This window comes from Anomalospiza imberbis, chromosome 8 (genome assembly GCF_031753505.1).
Source record: "Anomalospiza imberbis isolate Cuckoo-Finch-1a 21T00152 chromosome 8, ASM3175350v1, whole genome shotgun sequence".
Taxonomy (NCBI): domain Eukaryota; kingdom Metazoa; phylum Chordata; class Aves; order Passeriformes; family Viduidae; genus Anomalospiza; species Anomalospiza imberbis.
In genome coordinates this window covers 1,549,693-1,577,621 of record NC_089688.1, presented here as the reverse complement: position 1 = coordinate 1,577,621, position 27,929 = coordinate 1,549,693, and the positions used below count along the sequence as shown (strand labels likewise).

Genomic DNA, 27,929 nt, shown 5'->3' with positions numbered 1-27,929 from the left:
GTATTATACAATGACTCAAATGAGATGAATGAGGGGGAAACTTATGCATGTTACTTAAATGAGAGATATTTCACTTGTCTAGCTCCAAAAGAGCCAAGAAAGGTAAGTGATAAAAGCACCAGCTTAGACTCTTTTGAACATAAATTCAGGCATTTTAATGTGTATCTTATTAAAGCTACATGAGTTTCCATGTAGGTTATTCATACATATTATGGCACTTAGACTTTCCTAACAGGTATTTAGTTACCTAGGACATCTAGGCTAAAAAAGAAAACATCTGCTAAAATTAACCATTTCTGTAAGAAAACACTTCTGTCCCAACTTTCAAACCCCTTAATTTTCCTGAAAGTTGCACCAAAATACAACTGTTGATATTTCACATTCTTTGAGTAAGCTGCCTTTGACAAGGAAGTCACATGAACTTGTGAGTTTCCATCTCTAGGCATCTGTGACACAACGAAAGGCCACCTTACCCGTTCTCAACAAACCAAGTTGTGTCCCACTCCTTTGTAATTACAATATGCAGTACAGTTACTTGTGGACCCATTTTTCTGTTGGGCTAAAGTCTCAGCAGTAATTACCCACTTTGGCAGTCCAAATTTAACCAAGGCAGCTTCTTCTCTACGTAAGGCAATATTCTGACATCTGCTGGCCTGGTATCCATCTTAATATACTGCATTTGTTATTAAAAAGGAGTATGTATACTAATCCAAAGATAAGAACAATTTAGTGAAACAAATGACACACATTTAAAACAGGCCCACGTATTTTCATATAAATCTCACAACTCTACCAGCATTTTGGCAGGTTTCTATTGCTTTCTTAACTCATCCAAACTGCTGTATATTACAAGGCTTTAATACAAGCAGCTTTGGAACAAAAGTTATATTTGGAAGGGAAAAAAAGTTGTGACAAGTGAAAACAAAAAACCAAAAAAAAAATCCAAGAAGCTGTTTTTTTTAAAAAACTTTACTTGCAAAATTAAGCAGCATGCTACTTTGTGATTTATATTTGAATTTAAAAAGACTAATTAGACCGAAATAAAGACAAAAACCGAAAAATGTCAAGTCTATAAATAATGAAAATTTTGATTCCACTAGACTTCAATGAAAAACATTTGGTAATTAAATACTTGCTACTGTTTGTTACGTTGATGAACTTTATTAGGGTTAAAACTATAACAAAGTTCATCCTAAAACTTTTCGCAATGCAAAATTATTTTCACTCGAGGAGTGTCTCAACTTGAATGCTAAGAATTACAAGCAATCTTCTGGAGCAGACACATTCATAAAACTTTATACATCTTTTGGAACTAAGATATTTATACTACTAAAATCAAACATGCATCACTTCCCATACATTCTGGTATCATGATTTATATTACATTATGTAACACCCTTCTTCTAAACAGCAGCAGTTTATCATACGTTTGCTCCATTTTCTTTGGATTTCTGATCTTTATCTTCGTTCTTCACAATGTCCTTCAAAAGGAAAAAGGGAGAGGATGAGAGGAACTGCAGAAGCTGTGTTTCTCATGCAAACTGTAAAGCAGCATGGGACACAGATACTGTTTGTGTCTTTAAAATACTATGTGAACTGGTATCCTACTCAGTTTAGTTGTAATCAATTCCAGTATCTTCCTGAAACACTGGGGGGTAGAAATGCTCTGGAGCTTCTGGTTTTTACCTAAAACTCATTTTACTGAGATATTCCCACATACTGAAATAGTTGAATTCTGCCTTGAAAAAGTACTCTTGACCAGTCAAACAGAGGAGCAGATTTGGACTGCTGGGGATGGATAGGATCAGGACAGGAGAACATTCAGAAGTTTGAGATCTACATGAATATTTATACCTTTTTAAAAACACTGAAGTCAGGAACATATGTTGCAGGTTAAGACACATTTAATTTGCTACCTTTAAATAATCAAACATTAAGCTTCTTCTCTATAAATGTTAAGATATTCCTGCCCTGAATTCATGTCAAAATTGTTTTTATATTGAAGTGTTTGTTTCAATAAATAGTCTACAGAAGTTTGCCTACAAAAATAAAAAAATGGAATTAAACAATTCTAACCTGTTTGAGAACACTCTGTATTTCATCCATAACAGTAGCTAAATTTTTGATTGTCTTATTCAGCTGACCCTCGAATTGCAATTTTTTATCATCTGAGGTCTTCAATTTTTCTTGCAGTTGGCCAAGGTCGTTTTTTACTTCTTTTAGCTCCGCAGATAGACTTTTGTTAGAATTCTCCAGTTGTAGTATAGTTTTTTCATCCTCATCTTAGGAAGGGAAGAAATGAAAATGTCAAGTCACTTCCAATGCTGTGTCCTTTGCATCTTAATATTCTTACATTCTTCTTTGCATCTTAATATTCATACAAATATTAATATTTGTATGCAACACTATAATACTAATTTTTAAAGAACATTAAAAAATATTATCAAATGGTAATTCAGTGCAGTTAATTCTGACTACATTTGAAGTCTTGCATTCCACTTGAATAAAATTTAGACCACAAATATTACCGAAATTGATTTTTCTACTTAAGAAGTCTCAGTGCCTTGCACCCCTGTAAGCTGCCTTCAAAGTAACATCCTACCTGTTTTTTCTTCTAGTAGCTGCAGTTTTTGCTCTATCTCTGCCCGCACCCTTTCACTCTTCTCCAGCTTCTGTAGGAGGCTGCCCACATCCACCATGGCTCCGTTGTACACGATGAGCCCCACGTTCTCCTCCACGGCCTTGCACTCCTGCTTCACCGCGGGCGATGGCAGCAGCAGCCGGTTCCCTGCAGCGGGTCAGCAGCACAACGTCATCCTGGGGACCAACCTCAGACACTCCTCAGGAGAGCAGAGACCCAAATGTGCTGGTCTATCCTCAGTAACCACAACGTCATCCTGGGGACCAGCCTCAGACACTCCTCAGGAGAGCAGAGACCCAAATGTGCTGGTCTATCCTCAGTAACCACAACGTCATTCTAGTGACCAACCTCAGACACTCCTCAGGAGAGCAGAGACCCAAATGTGCTGGTCTGTCCTCAGTAACCACAACGTCATCCTGGGGACCAGCCTCAGACACTCCTCAGGAGAGCAGAGACCCAAATGTGCTGGTCTGTCCTCAGTAACCACAACGTCATCCTGGGGACCAGCCTCAGACACTCCTCAGGAGAGCAGAGACCCAAATGTGCTGGTCTGTCCTCAGTAACCACAACGTCATCCTGGGGACCAGCCTCAGACACTCCTCAGGAGAGCAGAGACCCAAATGTGCTGGTCTGTCCTCAGTAACCACAACGTCATCCTGGGGACCAGCCTCACACACTCCTCAGGAGAGCAGAGACCCAAATGTGCTGGTCTGTCCTCAGTAACCACAATGTCATTCTAGTGACCAACCTCAGACACTCCTCAGGAGAGCAGAGACCCAAATGTGCTGGTCTGTCCTCAGTAACCACAATGTCATTCTAGTGACCAACCTCAGACACTCCTCAGGAGAGCAGAGACCCAAATGTGCTGGTCTGTCCTCAGTAACCACAACGTCATTCTAGTGACCAACCTCAGACACTTCTAAGAAGAACAAATACAGACTCAAGGCTGCTGGTCTATCCCTCACACCTCTCTCCTTCCCCGACCCCAATTCTCCCCCCTGCCAAAAAGCAGCATTCTCTTTCAAGACATCATTCTATTCCTCTTTCCTGCAGGAATTTGTCTTCAAAACTCAGGCTCCATTCTACTACCTGCAGTTCTGAGGCTTCTGACTTCAAAACTAATAACGTGGGAATGATGTTCATCAATATTGAACATTAACCTCTGTCCTCTTTCCTGTTCCAAGATATTGAGATTTATGCTAGAGTTGCAACAATATATACTGTAAGCACAAAAAACCCGGTTACTTTTGAACATTGATGAACATTAACAATGTTCATCAATATTGAACATTAACCTCTGTCCTCTTTCCTGTTCCAAGATACTGAGATTTATGCTAGGGTTGCAACATTATGTGTTGGAAGGACAAAAAACCCTGTTACTTTTGAACTGCCAAAGATTTATTTTTTCAAACTGGCTCAATTAGTTTCTGCAAGCAATCAAGTACTTCAGAACTCTCATTAGCACATCAAAATAACTCTCTGGAAGTTTATGGGGAAAAAAAAAATACCACCTAACATATCTTCCTGTAGCTCTTCAGACTCCTCTTGGTTTTCTTCATCTTTAGAAGTATCTGTTAGTCTTCTGTAAAAGCAAGACTCTCGAAGCACTACTTTATTAAGCAGCTTCTTGACCTACAACACATGGAAAGAAATAATGGTGTTATTTAATATCCAGACATCCTGTTACCTAAACAAGAACAGTTTAGCTTGGAAAACTTAAAAGAAATTGCATAGCTTTTTGAACTTTAACATACTGGGGCTTAAAATGCAAACAAACTAGGAAAAGAATAAATACAATTTAGAGACAAAAGATACATATACAGAATGGGCATATTGTAAGCTGCAAACTTCACCTTGTCATTCCCAGTCAATTTACAAAACATTAAACTCTTATTTCATTGTAAATATGAAGTGGCTGCATAAAAATAAGAGATCAGGTATGTAAGTAAAGCCTTTAAAAGCTAAATTACATTTCTCCCACTTAAGGCAGTCCTGTACCATTTGAAAAGTTTTTTAGTAGCATACAAAACCTGAGCACGTGACAGGTGAAGTCCAAGAGTGTACAGGATCTCCTCCATGTCCTTCTCCAGAAGGTATCCACAGTGACTTTGATCAAAATAAACAAAAGCCATCAGGAGATCCCTGTTAACAGTTACCATCTGGGTCTTGTCTTTCTCCTACAGAAAATTGATTATGGGCTCATTAGAGAGTTAAAATATCATTCCAAAAATATACCAACTTCTGACTTAATGAAGGTTTTTTTTTCTGTTCATTTTATTGTTACTTTAAGCCAAGTAATTAATATTACTACCAATTACCTATTTAGATCACGTTATTTAAGACTAATTTAACCTATATATGAAAAGTAATCTTTCAGTATTGAGAAGAAATACATCACAATGGATAGTAATAGCTGGTCGACACAATTTCCTTTTGTTCATGCTAGTATGTAAAAAATGGTCATAGAATTCATCTAATTATAAAATAGGAACACCCCTTCTGCCCTCAATCATTTACTTAACAGCTGTTTTCACAGGGAAAACAGGTCTTATAATAAAAATAAAGCTAAGCTGCAATTAGGACACCTCTAACAAGGTCTATGCAGTCATTAAGGAAGGTGTTAATTACTTTATCTTTAGACGCCCTCTCTTTACAATGTTTATTTCCCTCTCTTCTGTCCTCCCGTTTGTTCATTTCCTCTTCGTCCCGGTCTGCAAAACAGAAAGAAAATTCAACACACCCACAGCAAACGATTATATAACCGTCACCAGGATACATATTGCCACTACAAAAGTCCACATAAACCCCCAAACATCTGCAATATACTTCCCTGAAAAATATTTTAAAAATGCATTGAAGTGAACCCTGTTAAATTCTGATTTTTCTCTAGTCTTATTTTAGCATAAGCCATTTATAATTTTTTCCCCGTGTCTGTTTCACACAAGCTGAAATAAATGCTAACTAGGCCAAAATGAGCGCTACCAACATCTCCATTTATTTAAGTGGTGTGCAGGAAATTACCACAATTCTCCCTAATGAGGCTTGGCAGAGTCTGCATTCAGCTATGGTTATTCCTATTCAAATTCAGTATTATTTACTCTCAAATAATAAAACCCATATACACTGTGTAATTAAAATCATGTGTTTATACTCATGTTGAGTGAGTATAGATTAGATTCTATAGCGAGCATAACTTAGATTCTCCAAGAAGTTACAGATCACATCACTTATTAGATGTGAATTACAAATGGCAGGTTGTTTGTCTAAAGGTAGGCAGCACAGTAAAACTAGAATGAAAGAGAGAAAGGGATCCGACAACTGCTGGGATGGATTTTGGCATGCAGCTCTGTACCTTATGTGCAAGTCTTGGGTCAGAGAATCATGTGCCAAGTTCAGCTTTAAGCGTGTGAGGAAAACTTGGGAAAAACTATGTATTACAACACTTGGCTAATTTTACCAACCCTTTCCTGAGAATCAATCGCTTTCTCCTGCACCCCCATGGCCTGCTGGGTTTTCACAGAACTCTTGACTGGGAATGGCACAAGGACAGATTCTGGGAAGCAGCAGCACTTGTACAGAACAGACAAGCCCAGGCCACTCTTACAGACAAATTATAAGCAAATAGGAGTTATTGTGGAAACCACAGACTAGCATCAGTTTTTTAAGGCTGGTGCAGTACTCTGCCAAAAACACTACTGAAAATGCTGGGACTGCAGTATCTACACAGTTCAAACCCACACGTCTAGCAAATCCTCTCCACAGAAAGGCAACTACCCAAAGTACAAACCAAAAAGCACGCACGATGTTTTACACCTTTCTGAATCCCTGAGCAGGGGAAGAGCTGCTGCCATTGCCTGCAGAGTCCTCCAGTCCCTTTCCCTATTTCTTCAGGCTAACACAACTCCACCCAAACAAAAAACACCTTCTTGTAGGATGGGCTGAAGAGCACCCACAAGACATTCTGTCCTAGCTAAAACCAAGATGGCATTGCAGAACTGAGGAGTAGGAAGTTAGGCACATAAAAGTGGCTTGGTTTTTCAGAGGTGCTGAATACTCACATCTCCTACTGACTTCAATGGGAGTTGCGAGTGGTCTGCATTCTGAAAAAAATAAAACCACTTCTATATGCATGCCTTACTTAGAGCACCACAGCTAGTTTATAGTCACTATGTTCATACAATGCCTGGCATAAAGGTACTTACACTTTACGTAGAACTGGTCAAATATACTAAAATAAAATTAGTTTAATAATGCAATTTTAAATTGTCTAGTTCCAGTGCGTTCTCCAGCTTGAAAGAAAATAACCAGTGATGAGAAAAATTTGTTAAAGGTCACAAAATTCATAGCTCAAGATACCTTCATCTTCATCTTCAGCCTCTTCTGCCTCCATTGGATCATATTCTTCTTGATTATTGTCATCTTCCGTTTCTTCTTCATCTTTAGAATCATCTTTCCTTTTATCTTCCCTCTGTAACAAAAGTTCCTAAATATTTATCTAGTCAGAATCAAAGCCCAGCAAAGTAAAAACCTTACTACCATTCAGTTAAAATTTGCCTACATTTATGTTTAGTCACCTAAGAACACAGATAGAAATTTATGTGATACAGCTGAATGTTAAAATACTCCCAATACACCTGTAAAAATTTTAAATTACTGAATATAATTGAAACATTTAAATAGATCAAAAGTCAAATCAAGTAACTAATATTGACGGAAGAGCTGAGTTTTTGAAAGCAATAATGTACAATTGAAATAGAAACACTTTAATATTTATCCAGACAGGCTAGGACTGCATATGAACTAAATGCAGACCTTCTTTTCATCTCTCTCTTCTTTTTTATCTTTATCGTCTCCAGATTTCCTTCTTTTAGGTTTTGGATCATCCGTTTCATCATCTTTTTCTTCTTTTTTTTCTTTTCTCTCATCTTTTTTGCTTTTTTTGTCCTTTTTGTCCTCTCTCTCTGGGAGAGAAATCAGTGCTTTGTAAATTCTGACACCAAAATCTCTCTGAAGCATTTCATTGAAGAGTTCTGCAAACAATGATACCTGCAGATAAAGAAGAAAGGAAAGAGAAGTGACAAAAAGTTTTAAAACGTGCATTAAAAACTTATATAACCATGGTAAAATAGCTATGAAGTGCAATTTTCACAACTTACACCATATCAGAATTTTATGGAGCATCAGATTTCTCACTATCTGGTTTGAACACGGAATCCTTAAACAACTTTACAAATTCCACTCAATACCTGTGGATCCCTCTGGATACCATGCAGCGAGGACACCGCTATCGTCCCACGCACCAAAGACTCGGCAATGTCGAAATTTTCACACGGAACTACAGAGAACCAAGAAGAGCTAACTGCAGCACTGCTGTGTTACCTCAAAGGAATGCTCTTTATTATCCTCCAGTCTGTAGTCCAGAAGAACGCTCAGAGACATGATGCTGCAGTCGAACTTGCCGCTCTTGGCTGCCCAGTTGGGGTGCACGATGATGGCCGGCTCATCCGGCAGGATGTAGCGCCGCTCCCGCCGCTGACGTTCCAGCTCCTCCTGGCGTTTTCTCTCCTCTTCCTAGAAAGGGACCAAAAACCAACATGGAGCATATTCCAAAGCTGAAGGTTCAGCCTCTACATGAGTTTTTGGGAGTCACTGCTTTCCTGAGCAAAGGAAAGCCTAAGCTGCTGAAAGCAACGCACGGCTCTACAGCGCAGCGCGCTGTTTACTCCTTACGAAGGAAGAGAAAGGCTTCATACCTCATCTCTCCAAAGACACCCAACACAGCTCTAACAGGTACCAGATGACAATTTATCTAACTCTGGATTATGGGAAATGCAATCTCTATAGATATACCTGACACAAATGAAACGAAGGGTTACACAACATAAAATGTCACCATCTTATCGATTGCCAAGAGACAAAAACTGAAGTCTCCTCACTACAAAAAAAGTCATGGCAGAGCTTGTGCTTTATAAAAAGCCAGCACAACCACAGCTCCCCTTCAATCCTAAAGAAAGCTGTGGCAAGAAACCCAAGCTAGTTGAACCACATCCAAGCTGTGGGAGAAGGCGGCAGCAGCTGACAGAATTAGCAAGCACATGGCCTTTCCTCCCTCAACAAGGTTTACAGAGATATATAAAAATATAAAACTTCCAATCACCCCATACAGGTTTAGCAGGTAACATACAAAAAGGCAGGTTTAAAAGCAACTAAAGCACAAGCTCTTCTCCAAACATTTCTGCCCCCTTTCTGTGGTTGAGCTTTGGCTTACTGCACAGATTTTGTTTATCTTTGTGAAATAGCAAACCAAACTAAGCACTGCAACTACAGACTGAAAAACTGAGAAACTCCAATACACAGCAAGTATCCAAAAGCAACAATTAAAGCTTCGTAATGAGGGAAAACAAACCCAAGCAAACCATCTGCCACGTGAAGAAGCTGGACTGCGAGACACAGAGGCTAACAGAACTAAGCAACTGTTTTTCATGTAGGTTTAAGGAGTTAAGGAATTGTTAAGTGTGTTCACTCGTCTTGAGCATGGCTTTTCTCAGGAGGCTTGCATTTATTTTTCCTTAGACTTTAGGTCAAACATTAATTCAGACACCCTTAGTGCAGTGGCACATTTAAGCTGATTTGGCTGATACAAAGTAATTCCAACTGGCCAAGATTTCTTCCCAATTCAGCAGCTCAAGGCACAGCAAGAGTTCCCAGTACAGTCACCTGAGAACAACAAAATCCCAGCAGAAGTAGGCTTTTTATGCTTATACATATTTATACAAGTGTTTAGTATATTTAAAGTATACTTAGGACTTAAACCAAGTATGTCCAAATCCTAACCTCTTTATCATCTTCAGATTTCCTATCCTCCTCCTCTTCCTCTTCTTTCTCAGACTTCTCTAGCTCCTTTTGCTCTTCTTTTTGTTCCTCTACTTTCAGCTGCTTTGTCAGTCGAGCTATCAGCTGAGATTTCAGTCCCTTAGAGCTAAGGGTTCGACTTTCTAATTCTTTGCGAAGGTCATTTACCTGGTAAATAAAAGCTTCGTGAGTGGTATCAAGCAGTGACATCACAAAACATTTGATTAGTAGAGAAAGTGAGGTAAAAATCAACAACACTGAAAAGTCAACTGTATTTTTAAACATGTGCTGAATAACACTAACAGTTACTGATACAAAAAACATATTACATTTAAATTGATGCTTTCCACAAAAAAACTTTTTTTTGAGGAACTTTTCACAAAGGCAGGGAAAGGATTTTGTGTAAGTAAAACAGATTATTATTACTATTGCTTTTGAGGAAACTTTTTATTATGTCTCCTGACATAGTTTAAAAAGGCAGTAATTGTACAAAAATGTATCACTTAAGTATTTTAGACACCACATTTTTTTAATGTGAGTAGTAATCTGGCAGATTACAACAGAACTCTCGTTTTCCAGTTAATGTACCATACGTGATATCCTTTAATTGTACAAAGTTCAGCATAGATTCAATTAGCTGTATTCTACTTTCTACAACTAGGAGTCATCCCTGCATACTGTGATACCACACCTGGTACCTATAAATTAAGCAAAACACTACTGAAGTTTTCTTTCTCAGTCAAGGGAACATACAGCTGCATTTCAGGTCATGTCTTAAAAGTGAAAAAGTACAATGGAATCTAATTTTCAGAAGTGTTTGTTACCTTCATTGTTTTTGGATCCAGTTTAGACCAGTGCGTAGGTGTAGAGATCTCTTTAGCTTCCCCATCATCCTTTTCCTCTTCATCCTGACAAATAAAATATCAAAATTATCATTCAGAAAGCTTGAAAGCATTTCAGTTATTTTTTAAATTCTGATGCTGATCTGTGCAAGGTCACAACTGTTTCAGACAGTCTTCTCCTAAAGTTATTATTTAGACAAGTTCACACACACATTCTACCACTTTATAAATGATCACAGTGCCACTCAGCCAATACAAGCCAGATCTGTGGAACACAAAAGGGTGATAAGCAACACCACAAAGGATATTGGGGTTACACAGACACTGCTGGTCTCCAGTAACCACACAGTGGGTGATCTTCCCCCGCATTTTAAATCCCCCAAATTACTCTTTGTTCAGTCAGACCTTCCCTTATTCCAAGATGCTGATCAGCCACGTGGCCTGAAATTCAGATGTTTCAGACTAGTGTTTGTTCAATTTCAAATAGCACAATTAGAACTGGCCACAAGAGAGAATTTAGAAATTTCAGAAAATGGCAAAATGTTTGAAGACAGCTATTCGTAAACTGAATCTCACTCAACAACTGGTCCCAGATTCCAGCAACTATGTCTACGATAAAAAATTTTCTGCGCATCATAAGCACAATTTAATTCCGTTTGTGATATCAGCATACACATTTAAAGTTAGTGAACTAGCTGAAATAAAAATAAAAAGCAACATCCACTACACTGCTGAAAGCTGGTTTACCAGTCATTGTTACCAGTTATGTTCCTCCTATGTATGTATGTAGTGTAGTATGTGGTGTGCATTTTGTGCCTGTGTTCCTGTGCCTGTGAGAAGCAGAAATAGAAAAAGGGATTAGCGTTCAGTGCCTGTTCTCCATCAGCCTCCTTGCGTTCACCCTGAAGCTTCTCGACCAGCTGCTGCTTGTATCCTCGGGAGAGGGTTTCCCACTCTGAGCGGGTGGGAAGGCAATGCCAAACATCCGGGAAAAATAAAACCACTGTCTCCACATGAGCTGGAACTGTACGCCCCTTGTGGGTCTCCTCAGGGCGATGGTAGCGAATCTCTGCAAAACGGTACCTGTTGCAAGGGAAGAAGCATGTTGGAAAAAAAATTCTACAATACATTTTAAAGAGCCTAGATCACTTGTAGCACATCAAGTAAAGAAATTTTGCTGCAAGACCTTGAGGTTTATCTAAAGAAAAAAATTATGGAAGCCATATTTTCTCTTTTGGCACACTTGTAAAAAGGTATCGCAACTGAAAAGGAGGAAAACCAACAAAATGCTTTTCACACAACTCGTTGTTTAGCCCAAGTAGGTTTTATGTGCAAATAGAAGTTGTTGAAGAACTTCAAATTTAGCATACAATAGGCTTTCCTGGTATTGGTACAACTACAGTGAGTGTTAACACAGGACAGAAACTCATCAAGAGAAAATATGGCTGTATAACAAACGGCTATTTATTTGTAACAAAAGAATAATGAAATGAAGTTCTCTTGACGATCCTCTCCAGCTATGCACAAAATGAAAAATATTTTCAACGCGCATTCATTAAAAAAATTACAGTATAACATGTCAAAATAAACCCAGAATTTTTAATTAGTTCTTAATGCAGTATTCAGCACAGTTGGCACCAATCAAACTGATTACCAAACAGAACATCCTTTGAGCAGTTCACCTGAACTACCAAGAGCAGTTGACATAGAAAAAAGTGTTTCTCCAGCTTTTTTTCTTTTTCTTTTTTTTTTTTTTTTAATAGTCCTGGTAACAGACAAGTATTTATTTCTACAGTGTACTTGGCTCTGCAGTACAGTACTTACCATTGCGTGCACACACTTAAGTCAATCCCTGTAAGAGCCTTGCAACAACGAATTGCCGTCTTTATCAGCACCGAAGGGTCCTTTTCTGGATCAGGTCCATCCAGTGAGGGGGACCAGTGTCCTCCAATAGCCATAGCTTCATCTTTGCCTTTCATACCCACTAAAAACTAGACAAAAAGAGTCTTCTGAATGTTCCCCTGCTAGGGGTAAAAAGTCATTTTCCTAAAGAGCAAAGAATATTTCATAGCGCACACACTGAAATCCGTGAGTAAACCGTGAAATTATTTTGAAATCTGAAAATGAGAATCAGTCAAGAAAGAGTTCAGTTATTTTTTTCCACAGATTATTTCAGCAATGGAATAGGTTTAAAACATCATCACTCATTCTTGCTTTCAAGATTTTCCATCAAGTTTGTTTATTGGTATAGGCTTGTCCCTTTGCAATTAAAAGCTTTCTAACCCAAAAGACAGACAGTAATTTAAATGGTGTCTTAACTGGGATACACATTTAGAGGTGCGCCTGCTTAAAAGTGATGAAGAAAAGCTATGGAAGGTGAGACCACAAGAGCATCATACCTATAAATGAAAGTATTCCCGTGTGCTGTAAGTTAGAATTTAACTGGAAAACAAGTCTGCTGTCCTGAAACACCACAGCACTTACAGCTTGTTCAGTTTAATGGTTAAATTTCACTTAACACACCGGCGGCTGCTTAACTGTTGCTTCACGTGTATTCTCTCCACAGCTGAGCCCTTACAAAATCAGTAACTGCTTGTAAAAAGCAGCTAACCAAGTTAATTCTTTTAATTTAACTAAGTGGAACAAAGCAGTAAATGTGAAACTCCTATAAAGCGGAAAAAGAATTGACATATAAACTAGGTCTCTCCAGAGGAAAATCGAAGTCCTCATTCAGCTGTCTACAAGCTCCTCTCTTATTGTCAAAAATGGCACAGCTCTATAACCAACCTTTATTGCCACAAGTGTCTGGCATTGAAGCATATTTACCTTTACAAGTCTAGCAGGATGCTGAAATCCATCACGAAGTTCTTGGGGATCCTCAGCCAGAGCACATGACTTGTGGTAGAGATCTTCCATGCTAGGACTAGCCATCAGCATCACCTGTGGTGCAAGTCAGAGCAGTCTGGTGAAGGTCTCGCTACGACTGATAAACAATGACCACAACTTGCAAAAACACATACCAAAACTTAACAAGGTTGCTCTATACCCTAAACAGGTGTCTGATAAAACAGGATGCTCCTCCTCAGTTACTGACTATGTTGTGAAGCTCAACCTTCTGAAAGGCAGCTCTTGCTCTGCCCAAACAGACTGAAAAACCAGCATGTCTGATACTTCAGCTTCACAGTTTTTGTACACAGAAGGTAAGTTGAGTCTATCTCTACCTGAGTATCAAAATATGCTGCATCAAGGGTTGTAATCATGCATAAAAGACCCCTTTATCGAAGCATTTTCCTTGAATCTATTCCATTTGAAGCCTGTCATTAAAATAGGTCTGAGATTTTGCCTATGTGTTAGAAGTATTACACGTTAAAGACAGCTCTCAATCTACTTCAAACAAAACAAGAAATACTGAGATGAATAGGAAAGAAGGAAAGAAAATACCACTAAACAGAGTAACACAAACTGCACAGAAAGTATCCTTGAAGAAATAAAAAGGACTCCATTAACTACTCAAAATGAATTGACTAAGAAATCATTCAGAGACCTTGCAGGAGCTGGCTTTTTTCCCATAATCACATCACTGCAACTGGGTGCAGAAGATGGAAGAGCCCTCTGTAAACGCAAGATTTAGCACAGCTCTAGTAACAGAAAAACAAACTGAATTTCAGCCGTGATTCTTTAAGCTCTACATACTACCTTTTCACTGAAAAGTTTGAAACACTGTATTTTGCACAAATGGCTGCAGAATATTTTCAGTTCGGTTATACCCACTTTTGCACCCTATTGATAAAAGAAGTTTCTAATGAATAGTGGTATCAGTGGAAAAGCATACAAACCTTAGCACTGTAGAGATGATCAGCATCAGGTGGATCAAGGACAGCAGCGTTCTTATCGATAGGATCTACTTCTCTATGCATTACATAGAAATTGCAGTAGTTTCCCAGCTGAAATGGTCTAGACATAGGGAAAGCATCCACCCACGTAAACTGAGCATCAAAGAAATCGCTCGGGATATACAAGTTCTGGTAACGCCTCCTCAGCTCCATCATATCACAGCTACGGCTGAAAGACAGCAGTATTTGAAAGATACAGCAATTAAGAGCTATTAACAAAGTACATCATTAAGAGGTGCATTAATTGGCAACACAACCATTGTGTATTTGATGCTGTATATATAAAATCTCGAGACCGCTACGTTTGAATGTCATGGATGAAGTTTTAAAAAAAGTAACTATTAAACACTCTTCCAATTCAGGTGTCTGCATGTTAGGGCATATTCATTAAACAACGCTATAAAGCGATTTTGCAATAGCATTCCGAAGTAACACAGAACCCCCAGCAAGTTTATCATACAAGGTTCTCAGCCATTACATACTTGACCCTTCTCTGAAGTCAGGATCATCATTCAACACCCACTTACACACACGTGGGCCGACACAGCTCACAGCAAGCTGTGCCATGATTAAGTGAACTGTAGGTAAACACCTGGCACTCTGAACATACCAGTCCAATGAAAACTTGGAAAACTGCACGGTGTAACGAGGAACGACGCGCCGGGGCCTCCGCGGGGACCTCTCCCGCTCCCGTCGGGGCGATCTCTCTCGGGAGCGCTTCCTCTGGGGAGATCTCTCCCGGGACCTGCGTCTCTCTCGCTCTCTTTCACGACTTAAAGGACACACACAAAATACAAATATTTTTGCAGGCTTGTAACACAAAATGATTTCCAGCACAACAGAAGCCAGACCTGTCAGAGACAACTCAAAAAAGGGAAGTTTCAGTACAGTCTCTTTACAAGAGAAACTGATTCCACAACTCCCTACTTTCAGGTAGATAAGAACTCTTCCCGAATTCCTAAGGGTAACACAACTTGTGGGTCTTGCTGACCCACTCTGGAGCAAGCAGCTCAGCTCTGGGTGAGGAAAGGTTTTTATGGAATGCTCAGATCAGTCTGGTCTACACACCTCCTGTCATCTTTTCGGTTTGGCATAGGGTCTCCACCTCGGTCATTCCTCCCAGAAAATCTGGATGGTGGGTCTAGTCTTCGAGCTGGTTGTGGCTGCGAAACCAGACGGACTGGGGGCTGCAACAAACCACCTGAAACAGAATGTACAGCATCGATACAGAATAGGGGCCAAGGATCTACACCTGGCAAGCACTGCTGCTTACAGCTGTTTCACTTGTGGACATTTTCTAACCTAACTCTACAGTCAAATTTATCCACTATTAACGCCCACCCAAAGAAACTCAGGAGACCTAAGCTTTTCTCCACTGAGGCAAACTGACACTCTGTTTAAGTGAAATTGGTTTAAAAGCATCTTCTTGAGATGGAAGCTAACATAACCTAAGCACACAGAATTCATCTTAATAAACAGCTAAGCCTTTTCAAAAACTTAAATTACAAATCTAGTACCTACTCACTGAACTGAAGGAAAACTGAAATCCTCATTTTAAGGCAAGGATACATACATAAAAATAACTGGCATCCTGAAAAATTATTCCTAAATCAATATATCACACTGCTACATCAATCCCTCAGCACATAATTTCTTTGCCTCAAGACATTTAACCAACTGATTTAAGTGGAGCAAATGTTACTAAACACCAATGAACAACTGTGACTACTTAGATTATAGTAAGCATTTATGCAAAACAATTCCGCTTTGGTTCCTCTACCCTTGCTTTTACTGTGTTAAGACCACTCCTAATATTATCATTTCTACCACTGATTCCTCAGCCACCTGAAGTTCAAGAGACTTCACAACCTTCATTTTAGATTTGCCATGTTTGGCAGTGTTTCTTCTTTCAGATGCAAACATGAAATTAATAAGCAAAAAAATAACAGCTTTAACAACACAACTGCGAAACATGATTTTGGGGAAAACTGCAGAAGATGCTTAAGGACAATACTTTCAACTCCCCTACATGGCTGTGAAAGAACAAAAATTACACTGAATTTGCTTTCGGATTACAAAATCTTAACGTGAACAGGAGCCAGTGGGGATTTCACAGTGGGCATTTCCCTAACCAGGTGATTTCTGCGCTACTGCAGGCAATGTGCCTCGCACAAAGCTGCAGGAAGACACACTCCATCTGAAAACTCAACACATCCCCTCCACATTATTCCACCTACTACCTCAGCCTTCTGATTAGCAAGAAAGTAACCATCACCCACTGAGCACCGGAGTGACCCCCCAAGAAGGCGTGCACTGAAGGAGCACCTTTCTGCTGTGGCTGCTGCAGCAGCGGCTGCGGCTGCGTCTGGAGCAGAGGTGTGATGGACGCTGCTGAGATCTGCGCCTGCAGCAGGGACTGCGGCTGCGGCTGCGCCTGGACGCCGAAGGTCTGCTGCGCGATGGGCTGCAGGACGGCCGGCGGCGTCTTCAGCAGCGGCTGCGCCTGGCTCTGGTTCTGACAGAGACACAGCGGGTCGGCAGCGAGCTTCAGCCCAGCCGGCCTCTGCCCGGCACACCGGGCAAGCCCTCCTACCTGGTTCGGCAGCGTCTGGATCCTTTGGGCGTTCCATTTGAACGGCATGTTGGGATTGTAAGTAGCTTCTACCAGAACTCTGTCACCCACCTGAGGTGTCTTGCCTTTAACAGCACTGCAAACATCACAGAAAATGTACGTGAGAGGCTTTTTTACCTAGGTTCTTTGCATGTTACATTTAAAGATGAGAGAAAGTAGGCAAAATTAATTTAGAAAAGCTTACAGGAAGAGCATCTACCCACAAATTCAGCATTAGTGCTACCTGCTTCAGTTCAGGTATGCACAGGAACTCGGTAATTCCCTGTCTTTGGCCCTAAGGGAAAAGTTCCCCAAAGAGTCGCAAGTTAAGACATGCAGACAGCAGGTTTTATGCTTTTAATCACCCACAAGTTCTGCAATTTTCTATCACACAAAGCTAGTAACCTCTGGGTCTCCCAGCTTTGGGCTTTGTATTAAAAAAAATTAAAAATTCACACGAGGCACCTCAGAATTAGCATCTGTTAACCTCTCTGACTTTCACTGTTGAATGAAAACAACACACTATTGCACAGAGAATTACTGCGCAAGCATCTCAACCTTTGATTACTGAGAGCATCACAGAGTACATCTGCAGGCGAGCGTCCACAGCTTACCTAAGCTGAAAAAAGACATCTTCATCCACAAAGCCAAATGTATCATGTAGCTTAGTGACCATGCCAGTGAAGACACGCTGCTTCTGAGGCTGGGTTTGCTGCTGGCTGGAGCGGGGGGCCGGGTAGGACACAGTGATCTGTGCTGCCGGCTGGGGCGTGGACAGGCTGAGGCTGGTCGGGAGCGCCACGGCCGGCTGCAAGCAAAACAAAGCCAACTCTCAGTCCTGTAAGAGCTGGCACGCTGACAGGGAACAGGTCCTTCAGCCACAGAGACAGCAGTTTAACATGACTAGAGCACCTAGAACAGGCATTTCAGACGGTGGAAGATTCTTGTGGTTTTTGTTGGGTTTTTTTGAAGATCACATGTTTCTTACTTTGAATGAAGACTGGCTTTGTTTATCCTTCTTTTTTACAAGAGTCAGCTTCCCCCAAAAATGCACTTTGTCCAGACAAAAAGTATGAAGACTGCATTATTGTCTACAGGTAACTCATGCAGTGGCCCTGAAGTGGAGATAAATTCCCAACTTTGCTAGGAATAAACGCTAAAGAGGTCATTCTGCATTTATATGCCACCTGTAATATCAGAAGTCAGTAAAGGCTGAGGCCAACACAAACCCTTCCCTAACAGTTCATGTACTTCCCTTACAAAAGCAGAACACAGTAAGATAATGAAATCAAGTCAAACATTTTTACCTTTTTAAAGCCTGCTTAAAAGTTCGAGTGAAAATGAACTAGAGCAATTTGCAGTGTGTTAAATGGCTGCATGTTTTAAACCCACCAAGCTCAGCAAGGCTCTTTTAAAACCTCTTTATACACATACTGTTAATACAGGAAATGAAATTCTTAAAAAAGAAGAGAAAGATTTTCCCCATTTGTTATTTACTGCAAAACAACTGGACACTTGAAGTTCAAACAAAAAAAATTAAGATATAATCAACACACATGTTCCCTTCAAGATTAAGGAAAAGTGGTTGCTATTAATTTTTGAAACCAAGGCTATGCATATTTTAACATCTGGATAAAATAAACCTGTACCAATAAAATGTCCATTCATATTAGTTCATTTTGCAGATTAAAATACCAAGATGTCACAAATTTGCACTCTTGCATTATCTGTGTTTGGGGATGAAGACCAAACAATAAAACCAAACTAACCTGAGTTAAAAGGGTCTGCTGAGGTTGCTGCAACTTAAAATAAATAAAGTTATAAATTAATTTTATATGCTGAAGGAAATTGTACAATTCTACCTCCTCAAAGTAAGAGTCTTTGCTTAATCTGAGTCAGTTACTAGTTCTTTAGGGCTTGGTCATTTCAGTATTTTGCACATCTGTAAAACTGTGCTTATGGCGTTAATTTTGAGATTGAATAACCCGGGTTTATACAGAAAGGAGAAACGTTAAATTTTTTTTGAACTGAAAGTTAATAGCAATACCAAAAAAATTTTGGCAGCTGGAACAGCTTAGGCATATAATTCCCTTGTACTTTTACTACTTTTAAAAAATCCTGTTAAGTTTGAAGATCATAATAAAAATCCAAAAGGGAACGTTTTTGGACAGCGTCTTTCCAGCAGTTAAAATACACGGCCCTGTTTGGAGCAAAGTTTAGCAGAGAATCCTTTACACGTGGAACAGTACGTATTTTTAAAATTTGGTTTTGCATGAAGGTAGGCAGGTTTCCATTCTGCATACGTCTTTCCAAGTTTATGAACTTCAAGCTCTCTTTTGCCACACAAAGTATTACTTAAGTTTCTTTAACAACTTCCCATATGAGGATGATTTCGGAGACAAATCCTACAAGACACACAATCGACATTATTTTTTAAGTTATTTGTGATGTACACAGTAAGAATCAGACAAACCTGTTGTTGTACACTATAGAGAGTCTGCTGAGGTTGTGAATATTGCTGAAACAGATAAAAGCAAAATATCTCATAAACAGGAGAATTATTACCACAATAACAAAAAGCATAAGCTACCTGCTTAGCAAGTTCTAGATAAAAACAATTAACATTAAACAATTTTAATTAAAAAGTAATTACTATTATCAATGTATATCATTTTCATAACAAATTTTCTGAGCCTTTAGAGTTGGCCCTGATGTTCTCTTTCTAGCTAAAGTCAGCAATTTTTGTTAAGTCTGACACTTAGACAGTATTTAGGGCACATTATGAAATCATGCAAAATCCCATAAAGGGTATATATAATGATGTGAGATACTCGAAGTTCTCAGTTTAGATGCAGCCAAACCCAAAGGGCTTTCCACAGCCAAAAATCAGCTCCTCCACAGCCCAACTTCCCACCTTCACAGATTAACTCCACCACTGCTAGCTATAAACCCAGCCCCCCCATCGATAAGACAGGTTCACACTGCGATGTTCACCATTTTCCATTCTCCTTTCCTCCTGGATCCTTTAGCTTTACGGAGTTCGGGGAGCGCCGGCCGCTGTGTGTGCTTTACCTGCTGCAGGGCCGCGGCGGCGGCTGCCGCCTGCTGCTGAAGCGCGGCGCTCTGCGTCAGCTGGTAGTTGGCGGGGGTCTGGGTGGTCAGGCCCGCGGCTGCCAGCGCCGTCTGCTGCGTGTAGATGGTCGGGGAGGCTCCCAGCAGCGAGGGCTGCTGCACGCCCAGGGCAGCTGCGGAGGGAACACGGCCAGTGAGCGCCCACGGCACCGCGGCTCACACGGTGCGCGATGCTCTGCGCCGCAGCCGAGCTCACCGAGGAGATGAGTCGAGTTCCAAAATTCAAGACAAAGGATCACATCCCGCTAGCTTATCTTCTAAATTCATCTACCAACACCAAACCACAGCAGAGGAGCAGAGACCATTATATTTCCTTCTCTAGAGATGGTCATGATTCTACAGTTCTGCAGTTGTCATCTCTACCTGCACCTACCCCCCCCTCCACGTAATTTCGTGAAGGTATTCCAGGTTCTGGATGAGCCAAAGACTGGTGCTCTGCTCAGTAAATTAATACATTGCATTCTAGCTGAGGGCAAGAGAAAGCTTTACTGTAACAGCATCTATGAAACAGAGGCTTATGGAACGTGTCCTCTGAAATCACCAAGTTTTTGCTTCACTCAGTGCTGTCTTTGTCCCCTGTGAAGTGGGGGCTGGTGGAGAAGGAACAGCCTTGTAACAACAGAGGGTTTAATCAGTCTGCATGTAAAAGAGGACTCAAGCTCTCTCCAGCTCTTAATAGGAAGGGTTTGGGCTGCCCAGACTCAAACTGCCTAGAAGGAAAGATTAGTTTATTTTATTGTCATGCCAGCTTTTAATTCATCACAGAACATAAGCAAATCATGAGGAGCAAAAACGCACAGGCTATGCTTCTGAACAAGGTATGCTCAAGATTTACACACAGATCTTTTGGGTGACAAAGAGCCCTGCAAAATGCAAATCTCAGCAAAAAACTGCAAATGTATCTGGAAACCTGCTCCCTCTTTGGCAGGACTTTTTGAAAAAGTTATCAGCAGCTGCATGATCATATATCACATCGTTAAACTATCAGTCTAGTCCACATGTGTAAATAAAACTAGAGAGAAACTCTGCAGGGAAACATACTGCCAGCAAAACCAGGTCAGCCAGCCATTTTCAGAACTGAGCAACATTCAAGATCAACATGGTTCTTCTCTCTTCCAAAGCCATGAAAGACATACAATGGAATGAGGAACAGATTTACAGTATTCCTGCAGAGTCTGTGCTCCACACTGCACTTACTGATGCAAAATGAACCTTTCATTCCTGTTCCAGGGATGCAGTAAAACACTGCTTGTAGTTGGTGATTGTTACCATAATGCTGTACCCCACTCAACAGGTCCTGCATAACGTCACCCTTCCTACCACACTGCCCTTTCCAGCAGAGCAGTCTTTGCTGATGGCACTGATCATCTTATAATTTTGGAATGAAACAGGAAAGAAATACATAAACAGCACTGAAAATAATTGCTATCACTATGATCTGTATCAAATACTGCCACATAAGCATTCCAGGAAGTAACAGTATTTTAAAAGTGAAATCAAGCATTCTGCAGCATAAAGCATGTAATTAACTTTTCCCCCTGGAAAATTCCAAAATTTGCATTTCTTTAGAAGCCAGCAAACAAAATTGGAGGCTTCTCTCCTGACAAACCCTCCACTGTCTTCATCATCAGCTTCAAGTTGAATGTGCAGTTTGGACCATCCAGAAGGACACCCTCAAGTGGATCCTCACCACTGTCTCCCACAACACGCCTTGAACAGACCTTCAAATATAATTCAAAAGCTTTGCTGCTGTATCCTGGGACAACTTTCACTTTTCTTGGCTGTAATACTTTGCTGGCTCAGTCAAGGCAAATAACCAATGCATTCATCTATCTCCTCTTGCTTCCACATGCCGAGCAGAAATTCCCATTAGTGCAGAAATTTGCTCCATGCTGTTACCTTTGAACATGTGTGACTATGCCAGCTATTGTCATTCAGTCCAAAGTTCTATCCTAATGTTGTTCCACCACGGGGATGGAGTTGGGAAGCATTACCAAAAGCAAATTTCACAAGTTTTCTCCTACTTTGTGTACCAGCGGTACCCACAAAAATGCTTACTCCCAAAAGCAGATCTTGGGACTATTCAGCTCTTCAGTTTCACTATGGCAATTTCCATTTCAGCATAATCCAGAATTATCTCAAGCAATTCCCAGCCCATCCTAAGACCCTTATCCCATTTTGTCAACTAAGGAAAAATAAATTTTGCCATCTCTGCTGTCACTTTTGGAGCATTTAATATTAACTGGGTGTCTATCGTCTACAACACTGCAGATCAACTTACTAAGAAAGGGCAAAGACAAAAGACAGACAAGATCCACTCAAAGAGCAACACCTGTAGTAACCTGTAGTAACTTTGTTTTGAAAAACAAAGTTTTTCAAAGCTGTATCTTGTTCCCACTGATTTGCCCCGAAGTATTCTAGGACTTTCATCTGACTACTTTTCATCTGTGTACTCAGCTTGGTTGAACAGGCTCCAATTAATTAGGCAACTGAGTTTGCATTACTAGTTAAAAATAAAAAAAAAATAGAGAACAAAAAGGAAAAATCACACAGAACAACAAGAGACAGAGAATGAATCAGACTGAGTCTGGAATTGATATCTGACTGCCACATTATTATTACTGGCAACAAGCATCTGCAGTGGCAAACAATAGCTTCTCGGGATTTGTAATCATCTCAGTAAGTACAGCAATGGAGATGCCTTCTTTCAAAAGCAGTGCAAACAACTCCCACTGGCACCAAGTACTGAGCTGGAAGGGCTCAGACAAACTGGGGTCCTAGGCTGCAGCTCTGGGTTAGGTAAATGACATTTCTCTTGCAACCAACACAAAGACAGTATTTAGTAGATCCTCTTCCTACCCTAAAACCCTAAAGAGCCCTAGAAGTTGGGGAAACATCTTCAAAATACATAGCTACATCAGTCTCCTTGGTAAGTGACATAGGTTTATTAGAATTACAGTAAAGGAGTACCCTATGCAGGCCTTGGGACACTTCTCACAGTTGTCACAAATTGTGAGATTGGGTCCCTGGGCTTCCAAGTTTCTTTAAGTTTCACACACTTGCAATACAAACATCACACAACCTACTCCAAAACCACTCCTTTTAACAGGCAGGCACTAGAAACCAGGCCCAGCCTGTTTGTCATGGGACATCTGTTTACAGCAAGCCAGCACACTGTGCACCAGCTCCTATTCCTTAGTGGGCTGAGATCCACCACATGCTCACCCTGCTCTTACACACTGCTCCAGTCACCTCACAGGGCCACCAGCAGTAACAAGACACTAAGCTGCAGGCGTTTCAGCTCTCATCAGCTGCACCATTCCTCACTCCAGTGCAATTAAGTCTTGCTACAGCAAAGACAACTCCACCAATCAGGCAGAACACAGCAGAGCCAGACTTCCCCAGCACTACAGTTCTGTAAAACCAGGCTTTTCATCATAACCCATAAAGAGCACAGGGCAAGCACTGTGACACAAACCAGAGAGGTGCCGAAAATGAAGAGCTAGAGAGGAGGAGGGAATTCTCCTTTGCAGGCGTTTCAGGAGTTTGCACATCATTATGCAAGTTAAAAGTAATTTTCTGTAGTAGGCATGATTTAATTTATGCTTTAACAATGCCTAACCACCACGGCGGGGGCTTTATTCTGGTTTTAGTCTTGTGATGCAGAAAAGCATGAGATGAGGAGCAGACAAAAATTCACTGTGTTACATGTAGGAGTTTCTCTTCACACATTGATCTCTGCTGGCACCTGGAATTGTCCATCCCTCTTCTAATTTCACAGGCACACAGAGTAATTAATAAGCCCTCCCAAAGGGATCACAGACCCTTCATTACATAGCACATCAGTCTACAACTAGTGTGCCACACCTCAGTAATTAAGAGTTTTAACTCATTTAGTAGCTTCTTCAGCAGGGATGGCCAAGGCAGCATCCACATCAGCAATTTTAAAAAAATCCACCAAAAATTCCCTAAATCAAAACAATGAAAAACACAGACCCCCAACACTGATACTACCTTTTTTTGCAATTATCAAATTTGGTTTCTAACACCATTACTCACTGCTTCTAATAGCTTGAAAAAAACTATTTATCATGTTGTTTGTGTCACAAAAACCAAGATCTTCCCTCATACCCAAGCACCTCAAAGCTGTTGAGAAGGAACCTGACACTTGGATGAAAACAGCTGGCACGCATAAATACATAAAACAGCATTGGCCAATCCTCTGAAATGATATTTTTAAAATGAGTTTACTAACACTGAGATTCACAAGGATAAGCCAACATGCACCATTTCTTGGGTGCGACACGGGTGAGCAGCAGTTGAGGCTGGTCAGCAGCTCTTCCACAGGAATACAGCCTCTCTGGAAGGTCACAACTTCACACTGAAAGGGGCAAGTTCAAGTGGAAACACTTCTTCAGCTCCCAGCAGTGTCAAAGAGCACTGCTTACCTTCCAAAAGATGCTTCCTGTGCTCTTTATATGTATTATAAATTTAAAAAGCAGGGGAACAAGCTGCTGTTTTAGTAAACAGCAGCTGGGCAGAAGAATCCCAGGGACTGCATTCAACAGAGCACATGGGGAAGAACGAGGATGCAGACATGGTGACTGTGTACTGCAGCAGGAAGGGAAAGGACACCACAACGTGAAGAGGACACCAGGAACATGAAGGAAGCACAGGAAGAAGGTAGAAGTGCAACCAAATGTTACATCTTTAGTGGCTCTCGTGTTTGAGTCAGGTGCTGCTGGGTGAGATGAACAGCTGCAAATCCCCGCAGATGCTGGCCTCCTTGAGCAGGTGAAAAATCTCTCACAGCAACTGATGTTGACCAGTCCTATCCCAGCGACATCTGCACTTGGTTTAATTTAAGGAGGCTCAGAAGAAGGCTGGCCCAGGCAGAGTCACAAGCGCAAGAAAAGGGGTAAGAGGCTGATGTGTGCTCCATCCACCCCTCCTCCAGGGCCCCCTCCTGCTCCCACCTCAGCAAGCTCTAAGATGACCTCCAGCTCCTCCCCTTGGCAGGTTTTGTGCAGCTTTCCCTCTGGAACAGGACATGGAGCTGGTCCTCCACCTTCCCCCACTATTTCTGATGCATCAGCTGTCACATCAGCCAACACACCAGGAACAGTCCAGCCCAGGAGCTCCCTCTCCTTGACTGCTCCAATGTCTCCCCCAGTCTGACATGAGAACCAAAAGCAAAGTTTGTCTCTCCCACATTCCCAACTGTTAGGGATTTTCTTACAGAAGGAGATGGTGCCATTTGGATAAGGGAAGTGTGAGCTATTCAGAGAAACAGAGAAAAACTGCCTGTGGGCAGCTGCTTAGGGACAGCAACAGTTTAGGAGGGGAATGGAGCAGAGCGGGCAGGGAGGAAAAGGAAAAGGCACACTGGGAGGCACATGGTGGGAATCCCTGCAGAGAGAGGATTCACCTTGGGAAAAAAACTGAGTCAGGAGAGGAGAAAGATTCCCAGCGCAGAGATGCACCCCAAAGAACTCACACATTCCCAGCCTTTGCCAGGCTGCCACTGACAAAGGAGGTGTGACAGTGAACTTCACATCCAACCAGAGCAACTGCAGAACCCACACACCTGAACCCTCTGAGTGCCACAGCTTTGCTGAGCTCTCTTCACACTGCACAACGTAACTCCAACATTTAATGAACAAACAAAACCTTCTTGGTACTCAAGGAAAGCACAAGGCACCCCAGAACTGGAAACAGAAGCGCCAAAATTCATCATGCATCAAGCTTCACGTTCTTGCTTCACACCTTCTTTGCTGTAAGCCAACGTGCAGATGGAGCCAGCCATGTTTTCTAAACAGTGGCTTGCAATTAATAACATTTCTTAGCTACATCAAAGGAAACTCTCTACCATTATTAGGGCAATACCTCTGATTACAGGGACCTTTAAATTCTAATTTCACATTAAAAAATAAATACCCCCCCTTCTCACCCAAGTAACAGATTTCAGAGAACTTCCCACTACGTGGATTTTATCTAACTTATTAATAAAACAAATAAATAAAATAATTTGTAAACATTGTTTCAGGCTGCCCAGGAAATGAAACTCAGGCAGCATTTAAGAAATCTGCAATGCCTTACCAGAGCTGATATTATTTAGTCCAGAACGATGTAATTTAACAGGAGGTAATTTGGTTTACACATCTTGGGATGCGAGTAACTCGATACGTTGTTTATTGACTGAAACAATCAATACAAATTGACCTGGGATTTTACTCACAGCCTTAAGAAAACCAAATAACAAACAAAACCAACAGACAGTATTAGGCAACAACTTCTGAAGTCTCTGTTGTGGGAAAAAACTCCCGATCTAAACCACCTGAACAAACCTTAGACAAGTTAGCCAGCATCGTGCCACTCTGAAGTGCATACCCAAGTATGGAATCTCCAAATCTACTAGATGTCAGGGTTCAAACACCGAGTGTAAACTGACCTGGCTGAGACACCGCAGTGGCTGTAAACTGAGTAGCCCAAGGGGGATTTTTCTGTCCTCCAAACTGAGCCATGGCAGAAGGTAGAATCTCCCGGGTGTCTATCTTCCGTAACTGCAATCTAGTAAAATAAAGCGCAGCTGCAATCTTTGATACAAATACCGTCAGGCTATTTTAATTCTGGGCCAAAAAAAAAACCGAAAAAAACCCCACAAAACCAAACCCAACCAAAAAATAAAAAATTAAATAAAAGCCCCTCGAAAAACCAGAAAAGAAAAAAAAAGTCTGGAAACATTAGTTTTACAACCCTAAAGCCTGGTGGGCAGCATGCGTCACGTATGGGAAACACAGAAAGTTGTAAGGTAAGTTATTTTATTTTCCTAAGGCACGATGTCCATCTCCCACTTCTTAAAAATGGGACTAACGCGACTCAAAACGCAAAAACGCATTCCCAGTTCCAGGAGGACTGAGGGAGAGGCGACTCTGCGGAAGCAAGAATTTCTGTTTGTTATTTGTTTGGCACGGCCGTGCTCGGCCGGCGCGGGGAAGCGCCGCTCGCGTTCCCGCACGGCCGCTCCCGGCCCGGCAGCCGCGGGGCCCGGCACCCACGCGGGCCCGGCACCCACGCGGGGCCCGCACCCACGCGGGGCCCGGCACCACTCGGGGCCCGGCACCCACTCGGGGCCCGCACCCACGCGGGGCCCGGCACCACTCGGGGCCCGCACCCACGCGGGGCCCGGCACCACTCGGGGCCCGGCACCCACGCGGGGCCCGGCACCCACGCGGGGCCCGGCACCACTCGGGGCCCGGCACCCACGCGGGCCCGCACCCACGCGGGCCGGGCCGGGCCGGGCCGCGCTCCAGCCCCGCCGCCTCCCGCCCGCCCCGGGCCCCCGCTCGCCCCCGGGGCCCCTGAGAGCTGCTTTACCCCTCGGCAGCCTCCGTTCCCGGCCGCGTGCCCGGGCCCCGCCGCCGGGCGGAAAGCGCCGCACGGCAGAAAGGCAAAGGGAGGCGGAGACGGCGGCGGCGCCGGGCCGGGCGGGAAGCGGGGCCTTCCCGCCCCTTCCCCCTCCTGCTTCCTCCCCCTCGTGCTCCCGGCGCCCCGGGCCGCCCCGCGGGCCCCCGCCCCGCCCCGCCCCGCCCGGCCCCGCCCGGCCCGGCCCGGCCCCGGGGCAGCCGCCGGAGCCCGCGCGGCCCCGGCCCGCGCCGCGCCCGCGGTACCTGCGCGGGACCGCGCCGCCGCCATCGCCGCCCGCCCCGCGCATGCGCCACTGCCCGCACGACGTCACGGCTGCGACCGCGCGAGGCGGCGCGCGCCCGGCCCTGCCGCGTGCGGGGCCCGCGCGCTCGGGGGAGGGGCCGCGCCGCCATCTTGGGCGAGGCGGGCGCGGGCGGGGCCGCGGCGCCGCCATCTTGCGGCGGGAGCGCCCTGAGGGCGCGGCGCGGGCCGGGCCCTGCCCGCTCCCCGCCGCTCCCCGCCGCCCCGCCGAGCGCTCGGCCGAGCTCGGA

General features: G+C 42.5%; 1 protein-coding gene, 1 long non-coding RNA gene and 1 other non-coding gene across 13 annotated transcripts; 1 reads left to right on the top strand and 2 right to left on the bottom strand.

Moving 5' to 3' along the window:
• Positions 1-131: 131 nt before the first annotated feature.
• On the bottom strand, positions 132-27,732 carry CCAR1 (cell division cycle and apoptosis regulator 1). 11 transcript variants are annotated; one of them, XM_068196874.1, is made up of 26 exons: positions 27,642-27,732; positions 26,423-26,541; positions 19,834-20,084; positions 19,313-19,357; positions 18,609-18,641; positions 17,454-17,647; positions 16,822-16,936; positions 16,554-16,743; positions 15,297-15,429; positions 14,839-15,000; positions 14,172-14,397; positions 13,162-13,275; positions 12,160-12,326; positions 11,208-11,418; positions 10,318-10,401; positions 9,476-9,661; positions 8,021-8,212; positions 7,454-7,687; positions 6,998-7,124; positions 6,700-6,741; positions 5,270-5,352; positions 4,672-4,818; positions 4,153-4,273; positions 2,603-2,788; positions 2,077-2,282; positions 132-1,481 (listed from the first exon to the last, which is right to left on the bottom strand). In XM_068196874.1, exons 1-26 carry the CDS (start codon positions 27,683-27,685, stop codon positions 1,422-1,424), a joined length of 3,672 nt encoding a protein of 1,223 aa, XP_068052975.1. In that variant the 5' UTR covers positions 27,686-27,732; the 3' UTR covers positions 132-1,421. The 11 variants fall into 11 exon arrangements, with proteins under 11 accessions (XP_068052975.1, XP_068052978.1, XP_068052976.1 ...); XM_068196877.1 differs by having other exon boundaries at positions 6,998-7,109; XM_068196875.1 differs by having other exon boundaries at positions 18,609-18,635.
• LOC137477719 (uncharacterized) lies at positions 2,795-4,273 on the top strand. The gene is made up of 2 exons (XR_011001153.1): positions 2,795-3,845; positions 3,980-4,273. It is a non-coding gene; the product is annotated as an uncharacterized lncRNA (long non-coding RNA).
• Positions 12,478-12,541, bottom strand: LOC137478614 (small nucleolar RNA SNORD98). The gene has a single exon (XR_011001705.1). It is a non-coding gene; the product is annotated as a small nucleolar RNA SNORD98 (small nucleolar RNA).
• Positions 27,733-27,929: the final 197 nt, after the last annotated feature.

Bases quoted from the DNA above. Each gene is read 5' to 3' on its own strand.
- CCAR1 (XM_068196874.1), bottom strand. From the start codon at position 27,685: ATGCGCGGGGCGGGCGGCGATGGCGGCGGCGCGGTCCCGCGCAG. The intron at 5,353-6,699 runs GTGAGTATTCAG...TCTGTTTTGCAG, and splicing joins CATTGAAGTCAGTAGGAGAT to ACCGGGACGAAGAGGAAATG. The intron at 1,482-2,076 runs GTTAGAATTGTT...TTCCTTTTGAAG, and splicing joins TACAGAGTGTTCTCAAACAG to GACATTGTGAAGAACGAAGA.